The sequence below is a fragment of the Salarias fasciatus genome (assembly GCF_902148845.1).
Source record: "Salarias fasciatus chromosome 7 unlocalized genomic scaffold, fSalaFa1.1 super_scaffold_4, whole genome shotgun sequence".
NCBI classification, from domain to species: domain Eukaryota; kingdom Metazoa; phylum Chordata; class Actinopteri; order Blenniiformes; family Blenniidae; genus Salarias; species Salarias fasciatus.
Window position 1 is genome coordinate 23,460,023 of NW_021941229.1, and position 19,567 is coordinate 23,479,589.

The following is a 19,567-nucleotide window of genomic DNA, read 5'->3' on the forward strand; positions in this document are numbered from 1 at the left end:
AGATGGAAATGTTAAAAATAACTTAATCTAAAAGTTGCTTAAATTCAATAGGGGTTAAATAAAATACCTCAGAATGGGAAAAAAAAAACTTTTGAAAACTTAAATATCTCGTGAAATAAATATCTGCAACAAATCGTTCACCTAAATTTAAATTAATATATAATTATTTATCACTTCTATTTTACAGTCTAAGTTTTTTTTCAGCAAAGTTTGCTTTATTTGTACTTACACTTGCAGGATTATTCAATCTTTAACTGCTCTCTCAAGGCTTGATAAATAACTTCAGATTTCCTTTCAAATTCTTCTTGCATTCTCGTAAACATTCAAACAAAATTTCTCTTACACGTCTTTAAAAAAAAAAAAAAAGGCAAATGTGTGATTTATCTACGATTTATCTACGTAGCCACGCAGGAGCAGCTGGTTATTTTTCTAAGATTGGCGTCACGTTTTGCACCGTTCAGCAAATTCCATATTTCAAAAAAAAAAACAAACACTAAGTTTGAAGAAACTCCCAAGAATTCCAGACATGGAAGCTGTGCGAGCAGCGGCGAGCTGCAGGCTGAATGTTTACCGGTCCGATCTGATGTGTTGGCGGAGCCGCGATAAGGAGAAGGGTGGATCGGTCTCTTCCTCTTCGGCTGAGGAGGTTGATTTTTTCAGCAGTAAACAAGCCGCGGAGTCTCCCACATATTAAATACAGCTGGACTGTACACAAAACTTTACAAAAAAAATCGGCTTATCTACACATGAGGGAAATCTACAGATGTGCACGGATTTTCACAAGCGGACGCTCCGGAGAGCGGCGTTTGGATTTTTGGTTGAAAAACAAAACATGCACACAAAAGAAAAATAGATAAAATATACACATATATTTATCATTCACACTGCATCAGAAATGTTCAGCTTTTCATCTGACGGCATCACATAATATGATGAAGCACAACAGATTTATAGACGCTGGGGAAAGTGGTCTCGCTTAATACTGCCCTCTGTTGGTTCATCCGGTACTGCAGCTCTCCTGAATGTGGATTCTCACACATCTCTGTGAAAAATGTGATGATCCTGAACACTTTCGAATCACCGTAACAGTTAGAACATCATTCTTCTCTGAACACCTAAATATTAAACGACCCGTCCTTGCCCACCGTAGCTTATGAAAGCGTCAGTTTTCTTCGTATCCATAAATAAATGTGTCCTTACGCCTATTCGATAAAGCGAATGAGAGTCGATAATTCAATCCAAGGCTGTTATCATGTTTTGTTTTTTTGAGGACTGGGTGTGTCGTCCTGTCTAGGGAACGTCTCTCTGCAGCTGCATGCAGTCCCGACCGTGCAGAGGATCCCCGGGGATCGCGCTCATGCACGTGAAAACAAACCCGCCCGGATCTCCACGACGGCCCGTGAAAACACGCGTCGCGTCGTCCATTCCTGAGGGCTCGCTGCGCGCCGTGCTTAAGGTCGGCGGCGCAGAGGGCTTGGATGTGTCTGGGATCTCTCGCGCTGTGTGGGACCTTGTTGCTATGGCAGCGGGTAAACAGAAGAGCTCTGCGCCCGCGAGCGGCGTTCAACAGCTGCAGACGGCATCCGGGCGCGCTTTTGTTTTTCTAATAACACTGAGCGTCAGAGTGATCCCGTAAATAAACTAGACATTATTAAGTCGCTCCTCTTGGAACACGGCTGGAAATTAAAGCGCTGCTACATTTACAAAGTGCTCACGTTGGGGCTTCTTCACCAAGGTGCAATTCCTCAGCCTGCCGCGAGGGCCGGAGCGTGGACAGTGGACGAGGCGGTCGGAGGACCTGGGGGGGCAGCAGGAGAGGAGAGACAATCTGAGAACACGTGATGGGAGCGCGCCCCTCCACTCCCACCCTCCAGCTTCACTTCACAGCTGTTGGACTCCTCTGTTGTTCTTGGCTTTCTGTGCAGATTTCTCACTCTCGGCTGGAATGACGGAATTTATGAGCTGATTCGGGAAAAGAGTTTGGAAAAGTGAACCCGTTTTCCCAGAAGTTGCCTCACACGTTTCAAACTGCTGACCGGAGTCACGTTTCTCAGTTGCTGTTGTGTTGGATGCATGTCGTGTCTCTCAGAAAGTGAAATATTCCAACCTCTTGTAGTCTCAGAGTGCTCTCGTCTCTGCCTCAATCTTCCGCTCTCCGTGAAGGCTGTCGGGGTCGGCGGGGGCCACCGTCTGCCTCACTGCGATTTCAGGGCCTCCGCCATAAATCCCCAACAAGTACTGCCATGTTTCCTCCGAGATCTGACCGTAGTCTGCGCCTGAGGCAACAAACACACATAAAACAAGGTTTATTGACCATCTCTTCAGTCCTAAACGCCCCCTTCAACAAGCCTCCCGCCCGGCGCTGAGGCTCACCTTGCTTCAGCTGGACGTGTCCTCCTTTCATCACGCCTATTTGCTGTTGTCGATGGGGCCGGGCGGCTCTGAGGAAACCGATAAAAAACGAACCGTGAGAAGACGGGGAGACACGGACTCTGAATTGCGCCGCGGTTGCTGCCCGGTCCTCACCGTTGTCTTTGCCCTTGACGAAGCTCTCCCACTCTCTGAACCACTGCATGCTGATGCACAGGATCACCGTCGGAGCCTCCTCAGCCTGGAACTCTTTGTTTAGCTGCAGACGGGGAACAAAGAAAAACAAAAAATCAACGATCATCGTCATTTAGACACGTCCACAGTGTAAATGTCAGTCATTTACCTTAATAAGGTGTCTATTTTCCATTTTTCTGCGCTTGGCCAGAGCTTCGATCTCCACCTGACAGATGGCGCACATGTACAGGTGGTTGACGGCCGGGCCGCCGCCAAAACTGAGGACAGAAAAACAGGAAGATTTCTATCAACTACACTCATAAATGCTCATTTTAATTGTTTCTAATCAAAGTTGAAGGCTTGGCTGTTGATCAGGCAGAGTTTCAGTGTGCGAAAAGACTTTGACGCTGCGTCCCGACAGGTCAAAGAGTTTGTTGAATGTCCCAGGACGTTCATAACAAACCGCCCCAGGCGTCTGTATTTCAGGATTACCTGTTGTAAAGGTACTCCCACACGTTCTGCGGAACAATCACCACCAGGTCGTCTATGTAGTGGTACTTATTCGGAGGGATCCCTGTGCGGACATAAAACACGCCGAGGTTAATGAAGAAATCCTCTCCAGCCGGCGCTGCTGAGCATTAAGATCTCTAACGACAAAGCGGGATTGTTTTTTTTTGTTCTCTTCCCACACAAAGCCCACAGTCTTACCACCGGGGTCCACTTGAGCAGTGAAGGTCGTAACTCACATACACAATACCGTCCTGTAAAGCAGCCGCCACTATAATCCAAATAAAACTCTTTGTTATGAATTGTTTTTTTTTTTTTGCTTGCATGCAAATCATCTGACAGGATATTGAGAGATTTAAACTGCACTTTGACAAGAGGCTGAAAACTGGAAGATGTTCTGAATAATGAAAAGAAAAACAAACTTTTGTTGAGTAAATAATATAATAAGTGTCCCAGTAATGTGTGACTCAGAACATTAGACAAAGCTTTTAGCTCCATGAGACAAACATCTGTTTCCACAGACCGAGCAGTAAATCACTGATGTTGACGTAAAACTCAGTCGAGTTTTCTTTAACCCATGAAAGACCTGCGACACTGATGTTTCCTCGAGAGCTGGATGGGTTAAATCAGGATTTATTCATCCATTCGTTCATTCATTCAGGTTTTTCTTTTTAAAGTATCCAGACTTTGCATGTCGAGAGAGTGGTTGTGTCTGGTTTGTCAGCTCCACTGTCATGTTTTAACACAAATCAAAGAGAGAGGACCTGCAGGACTTCTTAGAGGCAATCCAGAGAGAGAGGAAAACAGTAGCAAGGAAGCGCGATCATCCTGTGTCGGACAAAAAGCATGAATGCAATCTAATAACCAGAGGCACACACCTCCGTGCTGACAGAGGAAAGTGTGATTGCTGATGGGACCCGGCTCGGCGAAGGTGTTGAACTTGTTCAGCCACTCCCTGGAGATGTAGAACTGCAGCAGGCTGGGCTCCTTCATGTTGGCCAGAGCCACCACCTTCTGCCGCTCCCTCACCGACTCCTCGCTGCTCTTCCTGCGCCGCACAGTCCGGGGGGAAAAAACGCGCTCAGTGGCGGCGCTTCACGTTCTGAAGCAGTGAGTGAGGACAGACGGAGTCGCCTCACCTATAAAACAAGACGTAGGCCTCCGCGTTCTGCACCACCGTTTCGTGGACTTCAGTCACGTACTGGTCGTCGAACTCATACCACTGGCCGTTGATCACATTCTGACAGTACGCTATGTAGTGTCCACCTGCATCGAGAAAAAGGAGCAAAACGGTTAACCTGTGCAGGCAACACTGAGCAGAGAAGACATGGGAGTCGGAGGTGAAGATAGCCGTACTTCCTGCCGTGCCGTGGTGGCAAATGACTGACAGCAGGTCGTAAGTGGTGACCCTGGGATGGACTCTCTTTGGCCAGGAAGGGTCTCATGTCGAGGCCCTCCAGCGGGAAGGACACGTGGCTGCTGATCTTGAACGAATACATGACCTCGTGCCGGAAACGCTTCAGGTGAATGCAGAGAATCTGCAGGACGAATAGAACAAAAACAAGTTCATTTCATGCACCCACAACAGCAACCAACTTCATTTCTGTGGCAAAAAAACAGAACAAGTACCTCTGGAAGTTTCAGCACTTTGCAGTATTTGACACCATTTCTCAACCTGGAGAAAAACATATCGATTAATTCATTTTTAGGACGATGTGATAAATGTTTGATTGAAGCTGAGAGTCACTCACTTTTTACACCGTTCACAGCTGTACATGTTGTCCCCTGGAGCAAACAAATAATAAATTACACAAATGCAAATGAAGACATGTTTGTCTCAATCCACAATGAAACACTTCCAGCAGATAAACACATCGGAGTCGACACCTTTGAGTTCATCGGCAGCAAAAAAGGCTGCGAGGCAGTCCTCCCAGTGTGACCATGGGCCCCCAAACCAGCTGGAATACACGACACCACGAACCTGTTGGAGAGTAAACATTACAAACGGCCGCAGGCAGCCGCCGCGTCTGAAGCCTGACGTGACGCATGACAAAAAACTACGTGTGTGTGTGTGACAGTGCACACTAACACACGTCGGACAATAAAGCTCAAACATGCAACTTCATCTCATTTATTTACTCAATCCCTTAAAGGAGTGATCTGGTTTGGGGACAGCTGATGAAAATCCCACGGTCGCGTTTTATGACAGGAAAATAGATGATCATAGAAATAGAAAAAAGATTATTCAGCAGAAACCACGTGTTTGAAAAGAACCTGCTTCTTTAAACGAAATGCAACTCGACTCCTGCTGTGTCAATCTGGAGGCCGAACACTCACAACCTGCCCAGAGGCACTTAATCAGTCCTGCTCAGTGTCTTAATCTACTCCGAGCCATCAGTCCTGGACTGACTCCAGGCGCGCTCCGGTCTCCAGGTTTGGCCTGATTGATCTGAGATAGCTAACGCAGACGGTTCTGCTCGAACGGAGAAACAACCAAAATGAAGGCAGTGAGGAGAGGAAGAGAATCGCTGCAGGAAGGCAAACGCAGCGTCTTTTCTGGTTTCTTCATAGTTTTCTTGACCTACAGGCTCTAGTTATACTGGGGAGGAGTGGAGAGAATTACTATCAGTTTCCACCTAAATCATCTGCATTGCAACACTGACAGTTTAAACAGATCTAAAAAAGATAGCCTGGCAACGCCAGACGTCTCTCCATGCTCAGGGATACACGGGGAAACGTGTCTTGTGTGTAGCACATAAGTCAGTCTGGCATGCCAGGCTACTAAAAAGATAAGTCAGATTTTTCTCGCTTATTTTCTTAAGAAAAAAGGGATTTTTTTTTTTAAAGGTGAGTGCAAGATTCAGCACGAACTTTGACGACCTGCATACGAGCAAGAAATACAGCGAACAGCTACATCCCTCGCATCAGCCAATCAACATGCCGTCCATTCTAGAGCCTTGTTTTCCTGACCGGCGTATGGAGTCCATGATGTAGGAGATCCAGCCCTGCGAGCCGTAGCTGTCGGGACACACGCCGGTCTTCACCGGCAGGTTCTGATGGATGGACGAGTGAAGCTTTGCTAAGTCCTCTTTTCCGGGGATTGGGAGGGACAAGTCTTGGAAGGTTCCACAGTCGTAGAGACCTGATTAAACCACAGTTACAAGGCTTCGTTAGCCCAAGAAATGATTAATTCTGTGTATGTGTGACCAGTACAGATCATTCTTGGCAGTTCACCTTCAAATCCTGCATTCTGATCACTGCGGTCATATTAACCTGAGGCTCTCCTCCTAATTGACCTCAGGGATCGACTTGCTGAATGCCAGCAGGATCGTGACTGTGGTATTTAATCCCAAACTAACCAATCAATACAGGCTAATATTGCTAATAACATGACTTATCCTGCACAAAAAGCACAAAGAAGTTATGCTTCTAACTCCAAATTTTCAAAAACATGTTCCTAACTGTCTCTTTCATCAATCACAATCATTTTGAACTTTACATGCATTTCTGGTTTTGATAAGTGCTGTTTCACATCCAGTTACTGAGCCTGGACTTAGAGAATGCTCGTCACATCATGAGCAGTGTGTGTAGCTTCCCTGCTGTCTGAACCCGTGAAGCACATCTCACCCTGTCGCAGGTTAGACACTGGACCAGGCTGAGGATGGAGCCGTCGAAGATGTCCGAGATCACGCTGCGATAGTGCGACTGCTTCTTCTTCCTGGCGCTGAGCAGCAGCTGAGCTGGAGGACACACGGCGCAGGAGGGTTAGGGACAGCAGACAGACACACACTGACATTTTGTACTAGAAGAAGGAAAGAGACAGACGGAGGAGGCGAGAATCAGAAGAAAGTCCACCTTACTGTCAAACATTTTGAAATCTCTGAGGATGAATGACGTCGAAAACTGACACTTTCCTGAAATCCTGGTTAAATTTGTCCCCAGACACAAGAGGTTAACACAACGCGTCGCATTTTAAATGAACACAGACAGGAGGAAGTGTTTATACACTCCAGCAACAGGCTGAGCATTAGACACTGAATGATAGGTTAGAGTCTGTCCTACTGTATTTGTTCCAACAGTAAATATCTAAGTTATGAGCAGCAGAGGAAGCCGAACAGGCATCTGGTTCAAATCCTTTTTAATAACACTGTAATGCATACCGACTATTGCAATGAGCAGAAAACGCAACTCAGTTTTAAAAACAATAACAATAACAAATACATTCAAAGTAAGAAACATCCGTCTCGCTCACATTGAGAGTCACAAACCATAACACAACATAATGTTGTCCAGTATTGTGAAAATGATATTATTTTTGATAAGCACCAGCACATCAGTAGATTATGTTAATGTGTTTTTGCTCTCAGGTTTGTTGTTCCTTATCAGCAGTTTCCATTAGCAGTGTTCAGAAACAAAACACTTGGCAGACTTCTTTGTTTTGGGGCAGTTTGATTGATTTTTTTTTTGTTTTTTGTGCTTCAGTGTGTGACATAGTTGGGGATTTCAATCGATTCCCTTGTTTACATCAGTAAATAGCACAATTCCTGGAGTATTCTGTTTTAATATATAAATGTTGTATTTATAGCGCAGCATATGAAAACATTTTTACTTTAGCGCTGTATCGCCAACATCAAGCCCATAAAATCAGTGTGGAAAAAACCGTGTTCACCGAAGCAACGTCAAAGAGCACCAACCTAACCTGATACAGTGGAAAAACACTGTGGAATCAATCACAGAAATACAACACGACTGTGCTCTGAAACCAGATTGTAACCAGATGGCTGGAATCACGTCGGCTGTGGTCGACTCGAGTGGCTGCAATCAGAGAATTACACACTCAGTGAACCTGGAGGAATCCAAGACAGAAGTTTGGAAAAGCGGGAAGTCCTGAAGATTCCATCAACCTGATGATGCATCTTCCGTGAACAGTCAAATATCTGAACGATTACTAAACCCATGTTGGCGCAGAGGACAGAACTGCCTCTTCCAGGTTTGTGAGACTCTGTATAGAGTGTGTGCATGTGTGAAAGTGTGTTTGATTGCACCCCACTGTCGGTGAATAAAGCAGGATTAAAAATAGATGAAATCTCAAAGCACCTTTTTTGAAGGAGTACGCCGGTCCTGCCGAGCGCAGGGGGCTGGAGCGCGGCGGGCTGGAGGACAGTTTGGGATGCAGCTCCTGGAGGGTTCGAACAGGACTGCAGGGAGTGGACTGAGGCTGAGTCATGGACGCCTCATTGTCTGGTTCTAGGTAACGGCACACAAAACGGACGGTTGACCACACATCATGGATACGAGATGAATGAGTGAACGCAGCGCTGCGTGGCGGCCAGCCTCCTACCTCCTACTGAGCTGGAGTTGCTCTGGACTTGGCCCTGCCCGGACCCGGTGTCTGATTGTTTTCTGGAGTTTGGACCTCGGCGTTTTCAGACGGTGCGGCCTCCTCCTCTTCCTCCGCCCTCTCGGGAGCCCCCTCCTCGGCCGCCGTGTCCACGTCGGCGTCCTCGTCCATCTCCTGCGAGCCTCCGCGCAGAGGGGAGCCGGACACCCTCCTCTCCTTCAGCCTCTCCTTCTCCGAGATCACCGCCGGGGTGCCGGCGCCCGCCGCCGGTCCGGCCGGGGGCGACCGGCCGACCCCGTCGCACTCGTCCTGCACCGGCAGCTCGCCGTCGCCCGCCCCCCCCGCCCTCCCCGCGGTCGCTGCTGGAGCCCGAGTCGCAGGACAGGAACTCGTCCTCGGACGGGGAGCGGTCCCCGTCCCGTCTCTCCTCGCCGTCGCTGCCCTCGCCGCTCATGTTGCACTCGGTCAGCGGCTCCTTCAGCTCCTCGTGCAACTGGTCCATCAGGCAGCGCAGGAACTCCTGAGTGTCCTGGGAGACGGGGAGACGCAGCAAGTCGAGTGGAAGATGAAAGTACAGGGAAATATTCACAGAGAGCGAAGCTGAATGCAGACGTGCTGATGACAATGGCAGATGAGTCAAATTCAAAGTAAACTGTATCACTTCAAACAAACAAACGATGCAATGATGCAAAAACATGTTGCATACTCAGAAAAAAGCACAAGTAGAGAGAAGTAATAACATATGAGTTTAGCTTCTCTTGCTGGAGTTTATGTCAGATTAGGTTTGCTTCCTGAAGGTAAATTTTTTTTGCTAATTTTCTGAGTCAGTTCATGAAGTAAAAGCAGCACTTAGCTTCATATTTGGGCAAAATCACCTGGTGACATGTGTCTACAAAGCTACATGATTAAAACTTCACTTTGTAGAAACGTGAGCAGCGTCTTACTTCCAGCTGCAGTTAAATAATCTCTTTTGCTGCGGTAAAGTTAATTCCCAACAGAACCTGCAGACTGGCTGGATTAGCCATTATAGTTTAACTGCTTAAAAGGTTATTAGTGTCAATTCTAACTGAACAAAAAGTGTGCATTTATCTTAACCCTTTTTTTTTTAAGGAAGATGTAAAAAAAAAAGTGATTTGCTGCAGAGCAAAGTAAATGTTAGAATGAAATCCAAAACATAAAAAAAGTTCTAAAAACATAAACATTAGATATAAAAACATTTTTTACATATTCACTATAAAATCCATAAATGAACATATTGAACACTCAAAACTCATCACGTTCTGTCACCATCAGGCCTTTTTCTACTCTTTAACCCGCGCTTTCAGATTTGATGAAGCAACTCAGACCAGGACAGAGTTTGACGGGAACACATGCATTTCTTGACAGTAACTCACAAAACAAGTTTAAGATTTGAAAACAAAGAGGGAAAGACGGTGTGGAGCTGCTGTTGAGTGATTCCAGGTGTAGTTACCTGCTGGGTACTTGTCCCTACCTGCTGAGCGTAACCACGAAACATGGGGTTTACTAGTTTGATGCCGTGGGAGAGGCTGGTAGGGACGACATAGCTGGGCCTGAGAAAGATTCAATTAAACATAATTTATCATCAAGGGTGAAGCTTTTTGTTTTTCATTTCCTAATCTAGCCACTGTTGTCTGTTTATTACCGTTTTTTGTGCCAAAGCTCTGAGATGAGTTTCTGGTAGCTTTTACACAGAGCGGGCTTCTTATCGGTTCGAACCAAGCCACTGCAGTCCAGGAAGAACTGAGTGAGAGGAGGACTGTTGAGGGAAGACAGAGTGAAAACTAATTAGACCGGCGCCGCCGCTGCTGCGAAAGGGAAACGCATAAACACAAGCAGAGGGAGACACTGTCTGCATAATTGGCCAAATGTAACGGAAAGGCAGAGCGCTCACCAGTTGGACAGCGCTTGAAGCGCTGCGTTCATGTAGCAGGAGTTTCCAATGTTTTTCATGCCCGTCAAACCTACGGGAAACAATAAAAACAACAACTCAAGCTCTTTGTACAAGAAAGAATAAATACTACTGTATATATTGTGTGTGGAGCAACGCAGCAAAGAATTTTCCTGTGGGATTAATACACTATTTCTATTCTAGTCTGTTCTATTCGATTGATTATGATTCTTCCTGAAGCGAAATACATTTAAGATTGACAAAACCACTTCATCTAATTTGCAATGACTTCTAAAAGCAGCAGAATCAGGTTAACTGGACTTGGTCATACATCCTGAATGAGGTTTTGCCTCTGATCCAAGTAATGAACTGAACATTTAAAACACGAGTCCAGCTGACCTGATTCCACGGCTTCATAGTGTCTGGATGGATTTGTACAGACAATTAACTTTGCTTGATTCGACCCTTTAAACTGTTGACAGGTGTGAAATCAGATCTGCCTCACAGCTTCTGGTCGGAATGCAGCTGAGAGAAGCTTGTAACATCTCGGGCTGCTTGATTCCTGCGTGTTTTTACTAATTCACCCTCACAGCATGAATCTGGTTCTGATGCTGCTTCATCACTGATCTTTCAGCACAACTCTGTCTTGTGTCAGCTACCTTTACTAAAACACTATGGAAAAAAAACAGTCATTACTTTAAACCAAACTTGATAAATCTGACTTTCGCCTGCAGGCCTTATGTTAGACAACCCTGGCCTAGAATGATAAGAATGTAGGTTATGCTTCTTGCTTATCAACGTCTTGTTACAACTTTTTAAACAGACAAATGAGCTGGTTTCACTCACAATGCTGTTTGTATCTGAATAAATTCCAACTCCATGAGAAAGTGTTGGTTTTAGTATTGTCAGCGTACCTCTGGGTTTCAGCTCATCCTCCTCCGATTCGGAGCCTTCTTCTTCCGCCACAGCAATGGGCACGGCTTTCAGTGGGTGACCCACTGGCTGCGGAGCGGCTTCCTGGAAAACGGATCAACCAATATCGTGGGCATTTTGTGCATTTTCTTTTAAATTTTTATTTAAAATGAGGGATAACTTGAAAAACGGTACCTGTTCTGTAGCTTTACAGTGGTGTGGAGCAGCAGGCACAGGCACCAGGGCAGGCCTGTGCTCCAGAAACACTTCCCGCTCACATACGTAACACCAGATCCTGAACGTGGTCAGGTTCACCGTCAGGTTGTGCTTCTTAGCCTGAAGCAAACACGCCGACAGTCACTGAGCAGAAAGACGGAGGGAAAAGGCTTTGCGGGAATAATCAGTTGGAGAGTTTACCTGTGCATGCAGGGTGCTGTGATCAGAGTAAGACTCTCCACAACCAACATAGGGGCAGTCATTCTGCAAAGCAAAAATACAAGTAAAAACAGGTTTTAACATTCTCTGAATAATCAGAGCATCATTAAGCCAAAACGGTAAAATACAAAACCCACAGAGAAAAGTTCCTGCATGCCTGAGTTTGTAAGTCGCTCATCTTATAATCACATTTCTGCACTAAAGTATCATGAATTATTAAGCATCACATTTAGTTCGAATCTCAAGTGGTTTACTGTATGTGCAGTCATAGCAGTGGTCAGTCTTCTGTGATGTTTCAAGATAAAACAGCTAGTTTTCCCTCAGGACAGCCACTTCCAAAAGGTTTCAATTCATGCTTTCTTTTGTTTTTTGTTTTTTTTTTTACCTGCAGACAGGCCCACAGGTTTGGTCCCCCAGCTCCACACGACTGGCACGTACCCTGCAGGATAAACCCATCATAAATCAGTCAAGGGTGAACGGAGGCTCAAAATCCATAGGCAGCGTTTTTACTTATTCTGTGCGAGCCCTTTAAAAATCAATAAATAACTGGTTGGAAGGAGAAAGTTCACTTAAAGCATGTTCACACTGGAAATCATTGAAATCATTCAGTAATCGCTGTGTTATTCTATGCATGTTCGGGAAAAACGTACAGATGATGCATGCAGACATGTAAATAGTTATTTTCTTTAAATTAGCAGCCATAATTGTGATATATGCAAAATGTTGGAATTTGTCCCTCGGTACTAATAATGACATTTTTCTATCTCTGGAAAAGATAGAAAGTAGTTATGTTGTGGGAATTTTACTGAAGTATGATGAATATACATACTTGAAGAACAGACTCGGAGAAGTTTCCAAGTACTCAAATACCACTGAATTACAATAATGTCAATGCTCACAATTATTTTAAGTAATTGCTGACATTAACAAGAGAGACCTTCCCCTAAAGGACTCGGTCCCTAACTATTGCAGAATCAAAGAGAGAAGGAGGACTCTATATATTTGTACTGAAGTACTACTGCTGTTATATTGCGATTCTTACTCCATTCAAGTACTTGAATATATAAAACTTACACTTTGGCAATATGTCTTGTGAATAAAAGCAGATGTAAAACTGGTAAATGATCTTATAGCTTAAAAAATGCATTTCAATATTTATTGTGGAGAAGGTATAGATGATTATATTGGGATTAAATAATGAGAGGTGTACTCAGGTACATGTTTGGACAATTGGGTGAGGAAAAACTGGAAGTAAAACAAAAATGCTACTTATTTATAATCAATAGGTTATAAGTGATTGCTGTTTCTACTCTAAATCAACACAGTAGAGGCCCAAATAGACATAGTTGTTATTACAACAGTGTAGACAGGTAATAAGATACACAGATTCCAAACAGGACAGGTCTTCTCTGGCTTCAGCTCCTGAACAGGTACAGACACCCACCTTGGACTTCTGGATGAGGTCCTCCTTGGTCACCTCTCCTATTGAGTCCAGGTGAGGACAGGCGTCTTGTTCTGCCATCGTAGTTTCTCCTCAGCCTGCTAATGTGTCAGTGAGCAGTCATTCAGAGAGCAGAGCAGAGCAGAGGCTGTGGTGGCTAACGTTAGCTTCATCACATCATCACACGCTCCGCTCCCACAGCAGCCGCATACACGCCGAACTCGACCTGACAGCGCGTTTTACACGTCAAAAACCATGAAAAGTGTTGAAAGTACCTTTTCACAATAGCTCCCGGACCGTCTCCGGAGACGCTGTGGAGCGACGGGCCTTGTGTTTACCCGCCGAACGCTGCGAAATCATCTCCAGTCTGCGGCTCTTATCAGCGGCTCGTGTTTACCGAACGGCAGAAAGCAGCGGCTCGCGACGGCAGCGGTCGCTCCTCACCTCCGCGCGAGCAACGAGCACAGCCGCAAAGTGCGACAGCGGCACGAGAACGACACACGGGAGAAGACGAGTCGAGCCGAGCCGAGCCGAGCCGAACTGAGCCGAGGCGAGCGACGCAGCCGGCCCACCATCCCCCGAACTGAACTGCCTCCCACCACCACCGACCCGGAGCAGGAGAGCCGCCGTGACATCCGCAGCGCGCTCCGGGGGCACGCACGACGCACGGCCGGAGGAGGAGGAGGAGGAGGTGGAGGGGGAGGAGGGCTCAGAGCAGGGGTCGATAAACATGGTAGAAAGCCTAAAAAGTGCAAAATATATCTATAATTCATCATGTGTATTGTATCAATATAAATCAGCGCCCAGTAGTATCATACACTGGTTTATACTTCCGCAATCTATCTATCTTTCGCATTTTGTCAATTTTAGATCTATGGGATGTCCCTTTAACGTGGTATACTGAAACATTAGCAAAGATTTGAAACATGTGTCAAGGCCATGAAGATACTGAAGTTTTCCCAGGGGTGTTTGATCAATTATTTCCCACCTCAAAAAGTAGATTGCGCTCGTCATCCGAAAGCGCATGCGCAATTGACCTATGCCTGCGCCGATGTGTATGCCAATTAAAGAGTTAATAGCTATGCAGTAGAAATGCCATAATGCAGACATATATTTCTGAGCTGTTTCTTGGAATACCAAGGCAGTTTTCTCAAAATGTATTTCTTTATGTGGCAGTTCTACATTTCTGCCGTCACATATCGTTTGCATATGAAGCATAATGAGGCACTTTATAAGTAGTCCTATTAGTACTCCATAGAGGCAAGTGGCTAAAAGTACTTGTACTCCTATAAAAAGGGCAATTGGCACATCCTATATATATATATATATATATATATATATATATATATATATATATATATATATATATATATATATATATATATATATATATGTGTTTGGTTTTTTTTTTTTACAATATTCTTATTATAAGACAAAAAACCAAATGGAAAAAAATATATTTAAGAATCTTATCATTTCATTTATGTTCTACATTGTAAATTTCTCAATGTTTTATTTAGCCATTTTGTACTTTCTGCTTATAGTCTCAATCAAATTTTGATTAAAACTCTGTTCCTTATGACAGAAAGTCAAGTCCTCAGACAATATTTTAAAAAATCATTGGAGTATTGTGAATTCCCAGGGAAACAAAGTTATTTAATCCACTGTTGAATAAGGAAGCAACATAAAATATAGAAAAAGCGAAGAATACTTTTTGGGTGCATTGTAAGTGTTATTCTTTTCTTTCAGTTAGCAATTTAAAAACAGTCGGGACTTGAAATATTAAATTTTATTGTGTTAGGAAGTTATCATATTGAATTCCTAAATATTTTGTTTATGCTGTTAATGCTACACATTTTTCGAGACCAAACTGGTTTTATGGCGTCATCACACAAAGACAACATTAGTTTAAAGTAGAAAAACTTCAACACTGTGAAACTGTCAGTTAGATTCGCTTCCCTGGTTCGAGAGAAGGAGAGTGATCAGACTGCCACACATGACAGATACCAGCTACACATAGGCTACTTCCCTTGAGCTGATTCATTCAGCACCTGACAGATTGGCTTTGCTGCTCCTTCAGTGCCACAGTCTTGTAGGTTTCAAATCTGTCTAGGGTAATCACATCACATTGATTTAATCATTGAGAAGTTCCGCAGACAGTCGGATAATCATCTACTCATAGGTGTGTTGAAGCATCATGCAGGGCTGGAGTCCTCCGGGACCAGAATATACTGGTCCAACATGCAAACAAACTAATTCCAAACATAGACATTGAAAGTAGAGACTGAAAACTGGAATGAAAATTTTAAAAAATCTGAAACAAGTGCATCAGTTTTGACTGGAAAGGGACAAATGTGATCAGATACTTGAATTGATTTTTGATTGTTTGAAAGTTTTCTAGAGCTGAAGGCAAGGGACTGATTCAGAGAATTTTGTTAATGAATGAAAAACTTTGCACATAAAGAATAGATTTCAAGTTTGTCATTTTGGTGTGTTTGTGTTGTAAGAAATGGTTTGAATCAAAGTGACAACAAGTACTATTGTACCAGAATTTTCCCTTTTTACAATACTGTACTGAATCTCAGTTAATTAACCACTGATTGATTTCTATTTTTTGCTCTGGAGGGGTGGGAATAGACTCTGCAGTTCTTAACTTTATTCTCATCTGAACATACAGTATTTTTTAATATCAATCACTGTTTAATTTGCCATTCATTATCACTAGGAGCAAGTTTGTTGTGTATTTGTGTTTGTTTCATTTAGCATGAAGCAGCGGCATTATACTGCAATTTATAGCACACAAATATTTTGGAGAAAATTAAATTTTCCATCTGGAACACAAGCTTTCACTTATAAACAGATTGATAAATCTATTTATTGTACATACTGTATCTTTTTATGTGACAGGTTCATTCAAGGCTGAACGCACAAGTTGACAGCTTACAACTTTAACCAGTTGGCCAAGATGACAATTTATTTGAATTAGAATGTGGATGTAGTGTTGTAGGAGTTCAAACTAGTGGAAGTTTAACTTTTATAAATCATTTGGCCCAGGTGGTCTTCCATTTCTATGTGTTTTCCGCTTAGAAATGCCACTAAAACAATGTTCCTGTACCACATATATTTTGTAAATTCCATTTTTGTCGAGTAAATAAAGAACGAGAAGATCATATTGGTGCAGGAGAATTAAATTCAGGCAATAATAACTTATATATCACTGAATAAATGTAACTAAAGAGCCGCAGCTTGAGCAGAGACGTGATCACGCTGCAAACCTCGCGGTACTTAGATTACCCACAATCCCCTGCTCTTCCTTTCTGCCTGAACCGACATGGTGGGTACAGAACTGATCTTTCTGAGGGAATAGTCCTACACTTTTATCTGTCTGCATCCTTTAATCCGTGTGTCTTGTAACGCAGCTGAGTAGCAGTTCTTATTCTTTAGAGTTTATACGAGGGTGTCATGTCGATATTGTGCCTTGATGATGTGTCGTTTATGGTGAAAATACGTCTGATGTGAGTGAAGTGTCGCCGGTAAGCGGTGCGACGTGTGAAGCTAAAGCTAACTCCGAGGGAACATGCTTAATTTTTGGCGTATTTTTGCTTCTTTGATAAATCGTGTATTTCGCTTTCTCTCGCATAATGCATTATAAATCACTATTTGGACCTATAGAAGAACTTGTGGTTGTAATACATTATTATTTCACGGAGGTGTGTGTTCGGCTAGCGGGTATGCTAGCGGTGGCTAATGAGTGAATGGGCCTCAGCGCAGCTTTGCTCTGGTTGAAAGATACGATTGTGGGGGGAAAATAGCCATTAAAACCACTTTATTCGCTTATGTGAACATCAATTGATTTGTTACCAACTGTGTAGTTCTTACCATAATAAGTCCTAGCTAGCCCTCAGTAGCATGCCTTCAGTGCAGAAGCATGGGGATGTAGCCTGGTTGTCTGATGTTATATGGAGATTTGGTCTTTAAATTTTCACACTTAAGTCTGGTTTACAGCTTGATGTATATTTGGACTAGCATTAGTCAATTAAGGAGAAGTCGGTGCTTAAAATTGGTTAATATTGTAGTTTGGAAGCATTTCAGAACACTTTAGAGTACTTGAAGGCTGCTTCTCTACTTCTGTTATGTTAAAAGCTTTAAGTTTAGATAAAAACTGTTGACAAGTTCTAAAGCTTGTATGTGATGTTATCCTAATCCATACCTGTTCTTCTTTTCAACAGCCTAAGGGAAAGAAGGCTAAGGGGAAGAAGGTGGCACCGGCCCCTTCTGTGGCCAAGAAACATGAGGCCAAGAAAGTTGTCAACCCCCTCTTCGAGAAGAGGCCAAAGAACTTTGGCATCGGTGAGTTTCTCCAGGTGTCATTTGAAGTTTGAATGTAAGAAACTGTGCAGATGATGTAAATGAATATTTGCTATCTTATACACCACTGATGACAATTTTTCCACCAAGATCGCTGATGCACTGTGGAGTAAACAAAGCAAAGATGCTCCTTTTTTGTCACCATTGTTTAACTGTCGATATTTTGTTAATTCTCAGGCCAGGATATTCAGCCAAAGCGTGATTTGACCCGCTTTGTGAAATGGCCCCGTTACATCCGCCTGCAGAGGCAGCGTTCAATCCTCTACAAGCGTCTGAAGGTCCCTCCTGCAATCAACCAGTTCACCCAGGCTCTGGACCGCCAGACCGGTAAGATTAACACCTGGAGCGTCGCACTCAATTTTAGGATTGTTTTAATATACGAAAGCTTTTGGACTCGTACCACGATCCATGCAGATGATGTGAAAGAATATTTGCTATCTGAAGAAGTGATGACATTTCCACCAAGATCACTGATGCATTCGCTTAAAAATGTTAAAATCAGTTGCTGTGAGTTAAAGGATACGTTCAAAGATCAGTGGTTAAATATGTGTCTTGCTGTTGTTCTCCTCAGCCACACAGCTGTTCAAGCTGGCTCACAAATACAGGCCAGAGACCAAGCAGGAGAAGAAGCAGAGGCTGCTGGCTCGCGCCGAGCAGAAAGCAGCCGGGAAGGGAGACACTCCAACCAAGAGGCCTCCCGTCCTCCGTGCAGGTGAATTTCCTAAAGATGTTTGGGTCTGGAACATGTTGCTTTTTAAAGGTTTATAGTTTCACTTGGCCTGGATGCAGTGATGACTTGAATTTCTTCACCTGAAACACACCTTGATGCTTTATGAGCTTTTTAACCCTGAGCATTGGCCACATTGAAAAGAAACATTCTGGGTCCTGTACTCACTGGTTTAAAGTTAACTCCAGTATTTTTTTATTTCCTCGTCAGGTGTGAACACTGTCACCTCTCTGGTGGAGAGCAAAAAGGCCCAGCTGGTCATCATCGCCCACGATGTGGATCCCATTGAGGTGAGTTTCTCCTCTCAGTGGTTTTGTCTGATGATAGAAGGCGGCGGTCTCTGGCAATGATGTCTGAATTTCTTCACCTGAATAGTCGTGTAGATCAAAACAAACGAGCTTTTTAACCCTGAGCAGAGACCACGGAACATAAACTGTCCATCGTAAACGTGATACTTGTTGGCTGGAGTTAACGGAGTGGTGAACCTGTTGCAGCTGGTGGTGTTCCTGCCCGCTCTGTGCCGTAAGATGGGCGTCCCGTACTGCATCGTCAAGGGGAAGGCTCGCCTAGGCAGACTGGTGCACAGGAAGACCTGCACTTCAGTGGCTTTCACACAGACGAACCCGTGAGTCCCAACATTTTAAATGTGTTTAACGTCCTCAGCCTGATTTGAAGATAATTAAGTCCTCGGGCAGAATTAGACTCGTGGCTTCATCTCATGACTGTTTTCTGCCTCAGTGAGGATAAGGGAGCGCTCGCCAAGCTGGTGGAAGCCATCAAGACCAACTACAACGACAGATACGAGGAGGTGAGGGTTACACTTCACTGCCGCCTCCGCAGGGTGTCGTTGAGCTTGTCGCTTCAATAACATCTGTGAAACTTGTTTTCCAGATCCGTCGTCACTGGGGAGGAGGCATCATGGGCCCCAAATCCACAGCCCGCATCACCAAGCTGGAGAAGGCAAAGGCCAAGGAACTGGCCACCAAGCTTGGTTAAACTGTTGGAATAAAAAATGTATGTCCTAAAAGGAGCGACTCTGTGCTTTCTGTTCAACCGATTAAATCTTTCAGTGTGTGTAGCCAGGTGGGTTTTTTTGAGTTTGACACAACAGAGGTCTCATCAATACTTATAGAGTTTGGAAATTAGATGACATGAAAATAAATCGGGACATTTGTCCTGTGCATCACAGTGAATTTAAATTTTCTATTTGAATTGGCTGAAAAAATAAAGATTTGTTGGAAATTTTAAAAATAGCTTGTACAAATATTTTAAGCAATTCCGGGATGTGTGGGTTGATCATACTGCTGAAGCACTTCGGTCTACATTCATTCGCAGTTTAAAGCATGAAAAATTACAGTAATTTAAGAGCTTGTGTAGATTTAT

At 43.9% G+C, this 19,567-nt stretch overlaps 2 protein-coding genes and 4 non-coding genes across 6 annotated transcripts; 5 read left to right on the forward strand and 1 right to left on the reverse strand.

Annotated features, from left to right (window-relative positions):
* Positions 1-1,310: 1,310 nt before the first annotated feature.
* On the reverse strand, positions 1,311-13,703 carry LOC115382667 (ubiquitin carboxyl-terminal hydrolase 20-like). Its single transcript, XM_030084494.1, is given in 30 exon segments — positions 1,311-1,798; positions 2,108-2,276; positions 2,374-2,415; positions 2,418-2,441; positions 2,527-2,629; positions 2,714-2,822; positions 3,037-3,118; positions 3,930-4,099; positions 4,191-4,317; positions 4,408-4,459; positions 4,461-4,589; positions 4,681-4,726; positions 4,803-4,836; positions 4,939-5,010; positions 5,013-5,032; positions 6,022-6,178; positions 6,181-6,193; positions 6,679-6,791; positions 8,149-8,292; positions 8,437-8,635; positions 8,637-8,921; positions 9,885-9,963; positions 10,056-10,169; positions 10,305-10,374; positions 11,216-11,318; positions 11,409-11,549; positions 11,631-11,693; positions 12,034-12,087; positions 13,093-13,190; positions 13,365-13,703. Coding segments are annotated over 28 exon segments (2,781 nt in total). The 5' UTR covers positions 13,171-13,190; positions 13,365-13,703; the 3' UTR covers positions 1,311-1,798; positions 2,108-2,118.
* Positions 13,704-16,337: 2,634 nt separating this feature from the next.
* Positions 16,338-19,225, forward strand: LOC115382664 (60S ribosomal protein L7a). The gene is made up of 8 exons (XM_030084491.1): positions 16,338-16,423; positions 17,319-17,439; positions 17,635-17,784; positions 18,029-18,169; positions 18,395-18,474; positions 18,679-18,809; positions 18,923-18,992; positions 19,076-19,225. The coding sequence occupies exons 1-8, from the start codon at positions 16,421-16,423 to the stop codon at positions 19,178-19,180; spliced, it is 801 nt and encodes a 266-aa protein (XP_029940351.1). The 5' UTR covers positions 16,338-16,420; the 3' UTR covers positions 19,181-19,225.
* LOC115383541 (small nucleolar RNA SNORD24) lies at positions 17,485-17,559 on the forward strand. The gene has a single exon (XR_003930708.1). It is a non-coding gene; the product is annotated as a small nucleolar RNA SNORD24 (small nucleolar RNA).
* LOC115383543 (small nucleolar RNA SNORD24) lies at positions 17,867-17,935 on the forward strand. The gene has a single exon (XR_003930710.1). It is a non-coding gene; the product is annotated as a small nucleolar RNA SNORD24 (small nucleolar RNA).
* On the forward strand, positions 18,241-18,313 carry LOC115383535 (small nucleolar RNA SNORD36). The gene has a single exon (XR_003930703.1). It is a non-coding gene; the product is annotated as a small nucleolar RNA SNORD36 (small nucleolar RNA).
* Positions 18,526-18,601, forward strand: LOC115383538 (small nucleolar RNA SNORD36). The gene has a single exon (XR_003930705.1). It is a non-coding gene; the product is annotated as a small nucleolar RNA SNORD36 (small nucleolar RNA).
* Positions 19,226-19,567: the final 342 nt, after the last annotated feature.

Excerpts from the sequence above, each read along its gene's own strand:
- LOC115382664 (XM_030084491.1), top strand. Across the intron at positions 17,440-17,634 it reads GCCAAAGAACTTTGGCATCG|GCCAGGATATTCAGCCAAAG; the intron begins GTGAGTTTCTCC and ends GTTAATTCTCAG. Across the intron at positions 18,170-18,394 it reads GCCTCCCGTCCTCCGTGCAG|GTGTGAACACTGTCACCTCT; the intron begins GTGAATTTCCTA and ends TTTCCTCGTCAG.